The sequence below is a fragment of the Pelophylax lessonae genome (genome assembly GCF_965119305.1).
Source record: "Pelophylax lessonae genome assembly, chromosome: 12".
In the NCBI taxonomy this organism is placed as follows: domain Eukaryota; kingdom Metazoa; phylum Chordata; class Amphibia; order Anura; family Ranidae; genus Pelophylax; species Pelophylax lessonae.
The window spans coordinates 159,094,327-159,108,653 of NC_138779.1; the positions used below are offsets into that span (position 1 = coordinate 159,094,327).

The 14,327-nt window shown below is 43.6% G+C and overlaps 1 protein-coding gene across 1 annotated transcript in view; it reads left to right on the plus strand.

The window, feature by feature from the left end:
* The window catches only part of EPS8L1 (EPS8 signaling adaptor L1), an 892,485-nt gene that overhangs the window by 398,581 nt on the left and 479,577 nt on the right, over positions 1-14,327 (plus strand). Inside the window, exons 5-6 of the mRNA XM_082273475.1 lie at positions 3,992-4,141; positions 4,227-4,309. Of these exons, the coding sequence (XP_082129601.1) occupies positions 3,992-4,141; positions 4,227-4,309 (233 nt within the window). The remainder of the gene's footprint in view (positions 1-3,991; positions 4,142-4,226; positions 4,310-14,327) is intronic.

Sequence of the window (14,327 nt, forward strand, 5' to 3'; positions counted from 1 at the left end):
GCTGGCTCTGCTGCGCAAGAAGGGGATTGTGGTCCTCGGTTATCTGGACGATCTCCTGCTATGGACAAGCTTGTGTGCCACTCTGTTGGGCAATCTGACAGTCATGGTTCAGACTCTCCAGGAGTTCGGATGGACCATCAACGTCCAGAAATCGGCACTGCCCCCGTCGGTACGTCTGAATTATCTGGGCATGGTCTTGGACTCCGCTCAAGCAAAAGTTTTCCTCCCAGAGGAGAAACTTCAGACCTTGCAGGGCAAGATCAGAGCCCTCAGGGACAGCGATCTCTCCTCCCTGTGGACCTGCATGAGGTCCCTGGGGCTGATGGTGTCGGCCTTCGAGGCAATCCCATTTGCCTAGTTTAACACAAGGACTCTGCAAGCAGAGATTCTTGCAAAATGGAACAAGGACCCTCAGTCGTTGGACAAAGTGGTTTGTTTGAGCCATCTCATGAGGTCGGAGCTTTCGTTGTGGCTTCTGTCATCTGCTCTGAGCCAGGGTAAGTCTTTTCTGCCGCTGTTGTGATGGTTATCACCACGGATGCCAGCCTGATGGGCTGGGGCAGAGTACTGGGCACTCTTTGTGCCCAAGGTACGTGGTCAAGGGAGGAATCTTCCTTGCCGATAAATGTCCTAGAGCTCAGGGAGATCAAACTCTGCCTGCTCCATTGGGCGTCTCGGTTGCACGGTCACTCGGTTCGGGCTCAAACTGACAATGCCACGGCTGTGGCTTACATCAATCACCAAGGGGGCACCAGGAGTGCCCGGGCGGCCAAGGAAGTTGCCCAGATTCTGACTTGGGCCGAGGCGCATGTTCCAGCTCTCTGCTGTTCACATTCCTGGAGTGGAGATCTGGCAGGCGGACAGAGATGTATAGTAACTAAGTAGAACTACTTCACTACTGTACTTAAGTACCGAAAGGCGGTATCTGTACTTTCCTAGAGTAGAATTTTTTCTCCTACTTCCACTTTTACTTCACTACATCTTTTCAATGATTTCAATACTTCTACTCCGATATTTTTTTTTTTGTGCTGCATAGTTACTCGTTACAATTATAAAAATTACCACTGCCAGAACAGTAGATGGCAGGTTTCATGAAGCTCAAAACATGTGTATTATCAGCGCATACGAAAATAAAAGCTACTGTATGTATAAATAAACGCTGCATTTGAAATAATAAAAAACAATAGGATGTTCAAACTTTTGACTTCTTTCTTTAATAACTACATAACACAGTACTTGTACTTTTACTTTCAGTACTTGAGTAGCAATTTTTTTTCAAAACTACTGGTACTTTTACTTTCAGTACTTGAGTAGCAAAATTTTAAAAAAAACTACTTGCAATACTAAAGTACAAAAAATGTTGAATACTTTAGTACTTCTACTCAAGTCACTTTTTGATCGAGCATTTCCACTTCTACTCAAGTCACTTTTTGATCGAGCACTTGTACTTTTACTCAAGTATGGGTTTCGTGTATTTTATACAACTCTGCAGGCAGACTATCTGAGTCGTCAGTCCCCGGATCAAGGGGAATGGTCCCTGCATCCGGAGGTGTTTCATCTCCTGTGTGCCCTGTGGGGGACACCTGACGTGGATCTATTTGCGTCTTGTCTCAACAGAAAGGTGGAAAGGTTCGTGGCCAGGGCTTGAGATCCTCTGGCAGATGCCACAGACGCGTTGGTGGTGCCTTGGCACCAGTTTCAGCTGATTTATGCCTTTCCCCCGATTCAACTGTTGTCCAAGTTCCTCCGCAGATTGGCGTTGGAAAAGGTGCAGGTGATTCTAGTGGCCCCAGACTGGCCTTGCCGGTCATGGTACACAGACTTAGTAAAGATGGTCATTGAGCCTCCATGGCGGCTGCCTCTGAGGGAATATATGCTATCTCAAGGGCCGATTTTCCATCCTGCCTTATGGTCTCTGGCTTTAAAAACGTGGCTATTGAAGGCTGGGTGTTGAGAGACAGAGGTCTCTCTAAAGCTGTGATTTCTACCTTGATGAGAGCTCGGAAGGCTACCTCCAGGAAGATTTACCATTGTCAAAAACAAAGAGAGAAACAGGCGCCTCTGAGTAAAGGCTGTAGTTTTAATTGGCAAACAATAGTAAAAAAATACATCAAGGTAAGTGATAGTAGACAAGGTAGGTCCTTCAGGTGTCCGTGTGGAGGCTTGGGGCTTGGAGTCACCGCTGAGGGTCTGTTGTCATCTCAATTCTTCCTGTTCACATTATCCAGTAAAACACAGCATGGAACGATATGTATGCAGATCAGTAGCTCTGGACTCCAAAAAGATGGCTGCCGGATCCTCCTCAGCAACAAGCACCACGCCAGCCAAGCTCCGCCTACATGTTTCGTTTTACACAAACGGCATAATTAGATTTACCATCGTACATAGAAGACATACTGTACATTGCCTGGTGTGAGTCGCAAGGGTTGCATCCTCGCTCCTTTTCAGTGGCGAGGGTCTTAGCTTTCTTGCAGAAAGGTGTGGAGCAACGTTTGGCTTTGGGCACGATTAAAGGTCAGGTGTCGGCCTTGGCCATTTACTTTCAGCGTCCCTTGGCGACTAACTCCCTGATTCTCACCTTTCTTCAAGGGGTGCGTCATCTGGCTCCTCCAAGGAGATCCCCTTTGCCTCCGTGGGATCTCAATATGGTTTTGTCCATTCTGCAATGGCCTCCTTTTGAAAATATTAGAGAAATCTCTCTGCCTTTGCTGTCCCAGAAAGTTGCCTTTCTGGTGGCTATCACCTCTGCTCGCAGGGTGTCTGAGTTGGCGGCTCTGTCTTGCAGTTTGCTTTATCTGGTCGTTCATAGGAATAAGGTTGTTCTATGACCCAACCAATCTTTTCTTCCTAAGGTGGTGTCTGCTTTCCACCTCAATGAAGATATTGTTTTTCCTTCGCCTCGCCTTGTGCGAAACCTAAGCATCCCAAGGAATTTGCTCTGCATTCACTGGATGTGGTTCGGGCGATCGGGGTTTACCTGTCGGGCACGGAATCCTTTCGGACGTCTGATTCCCTGTTTGTCCTTCCTGAGGGACCTCGTAAGGGTTTGGCTGCGTCCGCTGCAACCATTTCCAAATGGATCAGACAGACTATTGTTCAGGCCTATTCACTGAATGGTCAGGTGCCTCCTTTCCCTGTGAGGGCACATTCTACTAGAGCACTGAGTGCCTCTTGGGCTTTTCGTCATCAGGCTTCTGTGGCTCAGGTGTGTAAAGCGGCGATCTGGTCGTCCGCACACACTTTTACAAAATTCTATAAGATTGAATTGATGGTATCCTCGGATGCTTCCTTTGGCCACAAGGTTTTGCAGGCTGCTGTTTGCTGAAGAGACATGGTTTTCTCTTTATGGGGTTAATTTTTGTTTTGGGGTTAGCTTCTGTTGCCCTGTTGGCTACGTTTTTTCTGGCCTTGATGGATCGTTACCATTTTGTTGTTTGCGTTCTTCCCACCCCTCATGCCTACACTGCTTTGGGACATCCCATTTGTGAGAAAACTATGAAGTGGCTGCATCTGTCAGAGGACGTAAGAAAAAATTGAATTTTTTTAAGAACTTACCATAAAAATTATTTTCTCTGAGTCCTCTGACAGACACAGACCCCACCACTCTATTTTGGGGTTGGTTGCCTTTTCCTTCACTGCTTGCTATGAAACTGATTAGTAAGCACAATGTGTCTGGGGTAATGTCTGAGGGGACAGCCCCTAAGGGTGTGTCTAGTTAAAAGTTTTTTCTAAATAGTTTCACTGCCTAGTCTACTCCTGTAGGTGGCGCATTACCCATTTGTGAGGAAACTATGAAGTGACTACGTCTGTCAGAGGACTCAGAGAAAATAATTTTTTTACGGCAAGTTCTTACAAAAATTCTATTTTTTTTCAACCTCACAAACTATGTAAATATGTGTGTCGCAATTGTGTATGTTTATTTGTTTTTTTATTTGTGATTTTTTTTTTCCCACAAAAGTGGAGTTGTTCTTTAAATTTCCTTTGTTTGCAGGAGGATTTGGAAGTATTCCCTATCTCTGCCATTCAACGTTGTGACACTGTTCTTCCAGAAAGAAGGAACCGTTCTCTGTTGGTATTGGTATGTCAGGAAAGATACCAACCCAAAGCTGATATCCACTTCTTTCAGTGTGATGATGTAGGGGTAAGATCTACTCTGAAATCTATTAAGCAGCAAACAGTTAGGGTAAACAGATCCATTTCTCAATCATTATTTTTACATTTTCTAGGCGGAGTTGATCAGTGAAGATATTAATAGTGCAGCATCTGATTTAAAAAATGGACAAACTTCCAAAAGGCCTGAAGCACTCAGGTAGGTGTTCGGAATTTAATGTATAATGCATTGCAGCAAAATTTGTATTAATAAACAAAAACAAAAAAAAATTGCAGTGTATATACCTCTATTTGTCCTGATGACCAAGAAATTCTACATTTTAGAGTTTTCACCAGAGCAAGAAATGAGAAGAAAACTTCAAGTGGGGATAAATGTTTTAGGGTGATAAGGTTTCCCCTTACCTTGGGGAGATTTTTTCTTACATTTGTTGCATCTTGAAAACAGCATGTGAAAGGAAATGTCCCTAGCAATAAACCGGCTATTAACAATACCTTAATCAGTGTTTTAACCTTCACTACTCTATTAAAAGCTAAAAAGAGTTTTGCTTGTGTAGCCCTTATCGATGACTCCTTTAAGCAGAAAGAGCCACACAGTCTAGGGTATACTCCCTGCTGTGCCGATGTTTCCCTTTCCTCCCTCGGCTTTTGGTGAACAGGCTTCAAGTAGGAGATAAGAATGATTCTGATTGGGCACAGCCATATTTGAGCCCTACCTGCCATCCTGGGGGAGCAGAGTGGTGTGCACAGAGCGTGGGAACAGAATAACAAGGAGAGATCTGGGAAAGGGGGAATTGTGGCTGAGAGGTAGTGAAAGGGGTGCTGAAAAGGCTGCACAGTGACTGTATAGGGAGTTTAAGGGCAGTATCTGCAGGATGAAAGAACTGCTTTGCAGAGACAGAACTACCAACAGGGAAGATGATGCTGCAGACTAGCGAGGTAAGGCCAGAGCATTGCAGACTGCCTCTCACCTGACCAGAGACAGGGCCGCTGATAAGGCAGTACAACTGGTCCTGTTGTACTGGGTCCAGGCCTCATCAGCTAAACGAGGGGGCCCAGGCAGCTTTATTGTTCATTTTTGCCTAAATGAATAAATAGATTTTACGAGATCACACCCCCCCCCCTCCTATTTTCCAGGGCTTAAATTACATTTCTTTGGGCCCCGTCATGTCAGCAGTGGGACCAAGGAGTTGGCAGCAGATGAGGAACTTTTTTTTTTTTTTTTTAAATTTTCGGGGCATAAGTGGATATCTGCTTATTTTCTGCTGCGTCAGGAAGGTTGTACAGGGCCCCATGATTTCTAACAGCAGCCCTGCCCAGAGATGTTTTTCCATTAGTGCAGAGACCGGGGATAGTGCAGCCTACTTTCATCTGTTTTCTTCCAGGGTTGCCCATCAGGGGGCAGCCTACAATTATTTCCAAAATAGAAAAAAATATAGAGTTCAGGTATGTGTTTGGAAGATGTTGGCTAACATCAGGACAGTATGTGAGCACATAAATGGGCAGCAAATATAAAATTAAAATGTATTATCAGAAAGACAAAGACCACCAATATTGTTCAGTGGCTGGACAATATGTAAGCAGGTTGGATAGCCTGAAATTTAAGAGGGAGAGACAAAACCGGTTTTGTCTTGAAACAGTGTGTTTTATTTGAGAGACAATATCCACAAATCTTGTACAGTGGCTGTACACTGCAGCTCCAGACAGCAGCATGCATAAACTGCCACCTAGAACAGTAAAAAAAAAAAAAAAAGGCTACACTATAATCACCCCAAAGTCCAGTGGTCTGAGCCCCACTTTGTCTAAGCCCTTTGAACTGCAACTCTTCTCAAAAATATTAGTGGAAGTTTTCTAGACAAGGTCTCCCCAGAGTGGCAGATTCCCAAATGCAATTTCTTCTTTCCCTCAGGCATCTGGCAACCAGTTTATGAATTTTATTTTAGTCAGGGCACTGGAGTTATAGTTGCAGGGGTGAAAACCCAGAGTCAAAGGCTGCCCACATTTTTATAATGCAGGGAGAAATACTGGCAGCAGCAAATGAAGGGGTGACATTATATAGCCAAGGGGAAGGGTAAGCAGCAGCAAAAATTTACGTGTAGAACCCTACGGCCACCTTTCCCTAAATCCATACCGTAAAAAAAAAAAAAAAAAGGTAAGCATGTCTAAAAGTAGAGGTAGCGACACTGCAACATGGACGCAGGTAGTAGGCATGCATTGCTAATGTAACTTCTTTCTCCTCCCCGCTTCTCCATCTCTACTTCTTCCCCCTCTATTGCTCCTCCCCTTTCTCCTTCACTTACACCTCCTACTCCTCCACCTTCCCCTCCCTCTAACCCTCACCCTTTCTTCCTTGTGCCTCTTTATCCTCCGACTCCTATTCCCTGTACTCCTTTACCCCTTCCGCGTTCACTTCTTTTTCCTAGTCCACCATGTTCCACCTATGTGATAATGGCAAGAGGAGAGGATCTGGGAAGCTGAATGTTTGGAAATAATAGTGCCTACTGAATCATAAATCTTAAATAACTCCTGAAAACAGTTCCCTTCCTTTAGTTTATTCCCTAGGTCCCTTCATAGAGGTTCTCTTTACCCTGGTCAATTAGACACAGGCAGGGATGGCAAAGCAAACTGGATAAAAATATTGTCAGTTGGCAGGGAGGCTGCAAGGGAGATTTAATCAAATTTTGCAGGGGTTACACATTTGGTGGGAGACTGATTTCAAGCCATCTTTAGTGCTTGGTGGCCTTTTCTTATGAATCTTTCCTCAATGAAAAGAGTGGAAGGGCAGGCACCAGCAAAAAAATAAGTATATCATTTTAGGGTCAAAAGCTGCCTGCCCTTCTCCAGAGGGATGCCTTGAAACTCAAAAGCAGCACTCCTCAATACTCACCTCAACATCTCCTGTAACTTTTCATTCCAGATTTTTTCCTGAGGTTGAAAAAAAAATGCCCAAAACCTTCCACAAACCTAGTGTCTGTATACCAGCTTGGCACTTCAAATGTGTTTTTTGCTTATGCTAAATCTAATTTACAGATTTTGTTTTTATATTATTCTGTTAAAAATTGCAAGACTGACTAAAATGTTTACAAGCAATCATACCATGATGACTACTGGGTGTCAAGAATGTATCAATAGCTGGGAGTGGCCCAATATGAACTCAGGGTACTGTCAGGGAGGGCTTTTTAGTTCGGGGGGAGGGGGGGATTTGTGGTAGAGGGGCAGACCTGGATCACAGAGGACTGCAGACCTTCCTTTTGAAATCAATTCATACCTACTGGCGCCTTCTTCTCACCCCCTTTCTTCGCTTTTCCAAAATGACACCCTCAAACCAAAAAAAGAGCTCAAGCGTTTTTTTTTTTTTTTAGGAATAGAACCCTCTGTGTCATCTGTCTCAACATTTGGCCCTGTTCTCCCTGCCTTGGGCCTCTGCATTTAGACCTCTGCTTGTGCCCAAAATGTCAAGTATTGTATGCAGAGTGATCGAAAATGTTGAGGAACATCACAAGTAGCCAGTGTGCAGTCATTCGCTGGCAGCTATATATTATCACCTTGTTAAGATTGTCACTCCTGTTTTTGTGGCATTGTAGCCTGGGATCGTTTAAGCTTCATATCCTGTCTGTAGCTCAGAGCTGCATCATTAGTCCATGTGCTCATTAAAATTCTTTTTAGGACACTAGGACATCAACATTGTTATGTGAATGAAAGCAAATTTGTCTTCCCACTACAATCGGAAGCTCTTTAGGGAGCTGTGACTTATTTTTCCTCTTAGTCTCCAACATGATCAGCTTCTTCTTTCTTAAGCCACGCACATGTGATACAATTTCCCCCATCATCACAGTCAGTGATAATGGAGGACAGCCCACAATGCTATTTTTTTTCTCCTGGGGGGGCGCATGAGGAGCCGTGCCAGCCAGGAAAACACAGTGATTATTGCTAGTGGCTATAGCGGCTGGCAAAATTTGGATCTTATAAATTCAACACCCTGGTTGTACCTAAGTTTATCAGTGGATCGAACCTGCCCATACATGGTTTGGATCTCGTCCGGTTCTGAGATTCCAACAGTCTATATCTGGCTTTAGTTCATTATCTTGGTCTGCAGGACGTGAAAAAATTGTAACGTGATATTGTGACATGGAATCCCTTTACACACGTTCAGCACCACCTGATTACATTGATCTTTTTCAGCTTGCAATACTTGTTGACATTCCAGTGTAGATTACATTTTCCAGGAACAAATGCTGAATGAAAATAAACCAACTTCTATTTGGCACAAATCATTCATTCACTATGTTGTGAGGTCCAACATTAGAGGTAGGATCTCTATCCATTTATCCCACCTATCTCTGACTGCTGCCAACTTGTCTCTCTTAAATCACGCAGATCTAGTATTGTAGTTGTTAAAGTGAATTGCTTGTGAGATTTTGTGGCAAAGAGAGGGATGAACCAAATGAACCTGGCGAACATTGGGAACATGTACCAAAGCAAAAATAAAATTTTGTTTGGCGTGGAGTATCTATTTTAATAATGCTTACAGGGCAACATTAAAAATGAAAAACATAAAATATCGCTCAGTGCTATTTAAAAAAACATACTTTGCAAAACCATACTTTCCACCACCAGAGATCCCCCAAATAGAAACAACCTCACCAGGATGAAAGATTAGCATCAAGTAATAAGCATAAAAACACTTAAGCAGGTTATACTGTACATGTACAGTTTTTCTTTTTTTTTTTCAACCAGAGGTTGAAAAATCCCTAGTACACACTTACTGAAAGTCAGCCAATTCCTGCTAAGTCAGCCGACTTTCGGTACCTGTTTACCGCAGGATCACCACTTTTCCTGTCAATTACTGGTTCCTTCAAATAGAGATGAAGTTCAACATCCAGGCTCATTATTGCAGATTGAGAAGAATCCTCCGCATGAGACCCAAATATAACACTGAACATGTCATCTATTTCACCACAATGAAGTTTCTCTTCTTCTGTCCGTTGTCTTTTTGGACATTTTTCTCTTTTTTGAAGCACCCTGCTCTTCCACATTAGAAACCTGCTCTTCTTGACTTTTCTTTTCGGCAGGAACCTCCTGCACCTCCTGTTGAATATCTTCTGTCAGACATTGTTTTGCCTTGGCCAACACATCATCAGAAGAGAAAGGATGGTTCTTGTATCGAGCATCCAAAAGACATGCAAGCACAACCTTTTTTTTCTCGTCATGCTTCTCAAAACATTTGCTGAGGCTGTCCCTCATGGCCTGCCTACATGTTTTAGTGCCACGTGCTTGGCTCTCACCATATATTCACTTTAATATATGGTGAGAGCTCGCTTCTGCTCCAGCATCCTTTACATCATGCGTAACGTTGAGTTCCATTGTGTTGGAACAGCCTGTATCAAGTTGTTTTGGGTAGGCCAAGGTCTTCCTGAATGCACCTCAATCGCTGCTTATTAAGGATTGAATGGTGGAAATAGCCTGCACACTTCTTCAGCATGCTAATAATGTCAAGTAAAGCTTTCTGGTTTGACAGACCATCATTTACCACAAGTTGGAGGGTGTGTGCCATGCAACTGAGGTCTGACACTCGAACCTTGAAGATCAAACGGCCTCATTTTGAAGGCTTAAATGCAAGTTTTTGCCCCAAAAAAGTGTATGGTGGTCCGGGTCCTGATCTGGGAAACATGTAGCCATGAAAAAAAAGTTTTTAAAAACAATTGTTTTTAAAGGAGCATTGATTTACTGATTTTAATGAGTCTTAAAGTGAAACTATAAAACTGAAAAATTCCTTCAAATATCGTGCCTTGGGGGTCCCCTGAATGTACCTGTAAAGTAGTGCATTGCTACGATGTATGTAGCCTGCTGCAGCAATACTGACATTTCTAAAGCAAAAAATGTCATATACAAATACACATACAAATTTCAAATCACATGTACTTGTCATACGGGTGCAGAAAAATTGGGCCCTGGTTGTTGGTGGAACTTGAACTCCGTAACCCCTCGCATTTACTCTTGTTGGGTGCAGGAATTAGCTCTGCTGCTAAAAAATCCATACAAATTTAAAATCGCATGTACTTGTCATACAGGTACTAAAAATTGGGCATTTGCCGTTGGTGGTGCCTGAACACCGTAACCAAGGCCTCACAGTTACTCTTGCTGGGAGCAGGAACGGGACCTGCTGGTAAGAATTCCATACAAATTTGAAATTGCATGGTGCTATACAAGTGCCAAAAATTGGGCCTTTGCCGTAGGTGTTGCCTGAGCACCGTATCCAAGCCCTCGCAGTTACTCTTGCTGGAAGCAGGAACGGGACTTCTGACTCTGCACGTCTTTTGTTTTTCCACAGGTATGTTCCAACTGCTGCCCATTTCCACCCAATGCTGAAATTCTGAAACCTGCGTTTTCCTATATTCTCTCTTTAAATGTGGTATGTTCCAACTGCTGCCCATTTCCACCCAATGCTGAAATTCTGAAACCTGCGTTTTCCTATATTCTCTCTTTAAATGTGGTATGTTCCAACTGCTGCCCATTTCCACCCAATGCTGAATTCTGAAACCTGCGTTTTCCCATATTCTCTCTTTAAATGTGGTATGTTTGTTTATTTGTTTAACCATCTGTAGACTGTTCTTTGCAATGTTTGATCTCTTACCTTTAATTTATAACCTTTTATAGCCTTTTACCTTTAGAGTTATCTCTATTAGCTGTCCAATTATAAATCTGTTTCTGAAGTGAAAATCCTGCTCTGTCTATCCAGCCTTAATTCATTAACTCCTGATTACTTAATTGGAAAGCACCCACCCCCATCTCTAACAATATATAAGAACAGCATATCTTAGGGAAGGCACGTTTTCAAGGAGGGGCAAGTTTGCTTTTGGGGCTTATTCTCAAAGTGGGGCTATTTCTATAAGTTGGCGCACTTCTGACTCTGCACTTCAGCAAATGCACAAAGTGAATGAAGGCTGAGATGAACACCACACAGACTGCAGATGACCTTATTTACCCCTTCAGCTCTTCTCCACCCCACAGCTTATATATATCACTTCTGTCCTCACCTTATTACTGCACTCACTATCTCCTGCTATTTCTAAATCCACACGCACACAAAACCTCAAGGACACGGGGGCATGTTCCTTCATATAAATCACACTCCCATATTACCACTCTCACCTTTCTGCTTCTCCTAACCTCTGGAGACATATCTCCAAACCCTGGGCCTCCATCATTCTACCTGTACTCAACACACCCATTACTATGCACCATCTGGCTGCAGCCACAATCAGCACAAAATCTAGTTCACATCTCTTTTTCCCAAGACCAGACTCCCTTTTTCCCAAGACCAGACTCCCTTTCTCTTGCGCCCTTTGGAACGCCCGCTCTGTCTGTAATAAACTGACCTCTCTCCATGACCTTTTTATCGCTAGCTCATTTAATCTACTCGCCATTACTGAAACCTGTCAAAGGGGGGGGGGGGAGGGGGGAGGGTAATAATGGTTAGTATCAGGTAAAAAGGCAATCGGCATATTTGGATAAAACAAAGTAATGGATAATGTATATAGACCTAATATCCGTAGACTATATTTAAATATAAAGCCAAATCGCCTGTAGTTACTAACAAATAAAACAGGTAGGAGGGGAAGAAAAGCGGGACTTTATATGAGGTGTATGAGAACGGTTGGCGGGTAAACAATACAATCACAGGTATAAAACATATGAAAAGATTTAATAAATCTCATCACGATACATAGCATATTGATGAATGTATGATACAAACATGTGATAATTAATATTGAAGAAAAAAACAATGTTGGGCACTACATGCAAAGCTTGTAGGATGCACATTGGAAGGGGATGAACAATGATGGTAATTACCATATATGGAATCCAAATATTGGACGATAAGAAGGATGCACATTAAAAAAGCTTGACGCGTTTCGTGGATTATTCCAACTCATCAGGAGCAAGTGCATCCCCAGACCCACTTAACAGTGGAACCATGTAGATAAAGGTAAAAGAATTTGGTAAAATAATTTGGTAAAGATATTTTGGTAAAAGCATTGTGGACGGTTGTCCAGATGGGCAAGGGGTCTTTTCCGGGAGCTGTGGTGGCCTCGTCTGCGGCCAGAGGGCACCCCAAATGGACATCCATGAAAGAGGGAAGCAACCATAGCCCAGATTGATACGTGATGATGATGTCACATAAAATCCCCATGGATAACTGTGTAAATAAAGTAAGGAGTAAATGGTTACTAAAAAGTTGGGATATTTTGGTGACATGTAAAGTGGGGATAACACCCAAGATCAGGAAAGAGTTAGGCCCATGATCGCCTCAAAAGAAGGGGTGCCAGAAAAAAGTGGTGCTAATGCATAGTGAGTGAAAAAAGATGAGAAAAAGAAAGAAAAGCAAGAAATGTAATAAAGATAATGTGTAGTGAGTTAAAAATCCAGTGAAACATAGCAAAGAGTAGCCATAGGAATGTGTGCTGAGTGCCTCAGGAAGGGATAGACAGGGTGAGACAAGAACTAAAAAAGGTGAAGAGTGTCCGAGAAGGGGTGTACCTGAGGCTGGTCACAGCGGGGTCCCCAACGTCATGTCCGCGCTCAGTAGAGGGAGAGGGTTGCTGCATCGCGGACAAGCAAGGTTCGTCCAGGATGGCAGCACCGCACAGTCTCCCTCGTATTTGAGCGCGAGATGGATATCACGTGCCATTAGCGTGATGGCGCCAAATAATGACGTCACACGAACGGAGCAGAAGACGTGACGCCGATGCACAGCAGAGTGCCGCCCCCACACCCCGCATCCACATGGGAGCGATAGGGGAGGAGGGAGGCCCCCCGGAGTGCCTCGCAGCTCCCGAGCTAGACAACGGCCCTAAGTGGAGAATCTCCCAACAATGAAATAAAAGTCTATACTTTCAACCAATGATTACCCTGTGCATGATGGATAGCAACAATATATACATAAATCCACTAGTAAAATGTAGTACGCATGATCAATAACAACAATAGATACATAAATACACTAGTAAAATGTAGGCTGGAAAAACCTGCATTAATGGCCAATCTCAGAGCCATACACCTCCATCCCTATGAATATCAAAAGACTAAAAACAAAACACAAAACAAAAATTAAAAAGTTGGGACTTTATATGAGGCATTATCCCGATGGTATAAGCCTCCATCCCTAATTGTATAAATGTCAAGGGGGGGGGGGGGAAGTAGGACTCACTCCCCCAGACCCAATGGACGCAAGGGAGGGGGTGTTGGGATCCTTCTAGCCCCACATAGCACCTTTCAGGTACTTCACCCACCTCCCTTTTCACTCTCCTCATTTGAGGTACATTCGTCTTTTCTCCCCTGTTTCTCTAAGGATAGCTGTGATCTACCATCCCCCCTGGACCAGTATCAACCTTTCTTGATGACTTCTCTGCCTGGCTACCCTACTTTCTCTCTTCCGAAATCCCCACTATCATTCTCGGTGACTTCAACATCCCTATTAATACTAACACTCCTGCCACTTCCAAACTTTTCAGTCTAACCTCCTCCTTTGACCTCAGGCAATGGATACATGCTTCTACTCACTCTGAAGGCAATATCCTTGACCTTGTTTTCTCCCACCTATGCACTCTGCACAACCTTTCAAACAATCCTTTCCCTCTCTCTGATCACTACCTTTATTAGTTTCACTCGCTCCCTCTCCTCCACCTCCTCTCCCTCCAGCTACTTTACAGTTGCCCGCAGAAACCTACGCCATCTCAACCCTTCTCTTCTCTACTCTGCTACCGACCACCTCTATGACAAAATCGCATCCCTTTCCTGCACCAACCTAGCCACTTCTGTCTACAACGCTTCACTCTTATCCTCCCTGGACATACTGGCCCCCCTCACTACACACCGAGTCAGGCCCCGACCCCTTAAAACTTGGCAAACAGATAACACTAGAAGTCTGAAAAAGCATAGCCGTGATCTTGAGCACCTATGGCGTGAGACTAGGTCTCAAAATGATTTTAACCAATATAAATCTGCCCTCCAAAAATACAATTCCAGTCTCCACACTGCCAAGCAGACCTATTTTATCACTCTCATTAACACCTTGTCATCCCGCCCCCAGCAACTCTTCACTACCTTTAATTCTCTACTCCGTCCTCTACTACCTCCTCCCACTGACTCACTCACTGCCCAGGAGATTGCCAACCACTTCAAACAGAAGATTGATACAATTCATAAGGAGATCATTA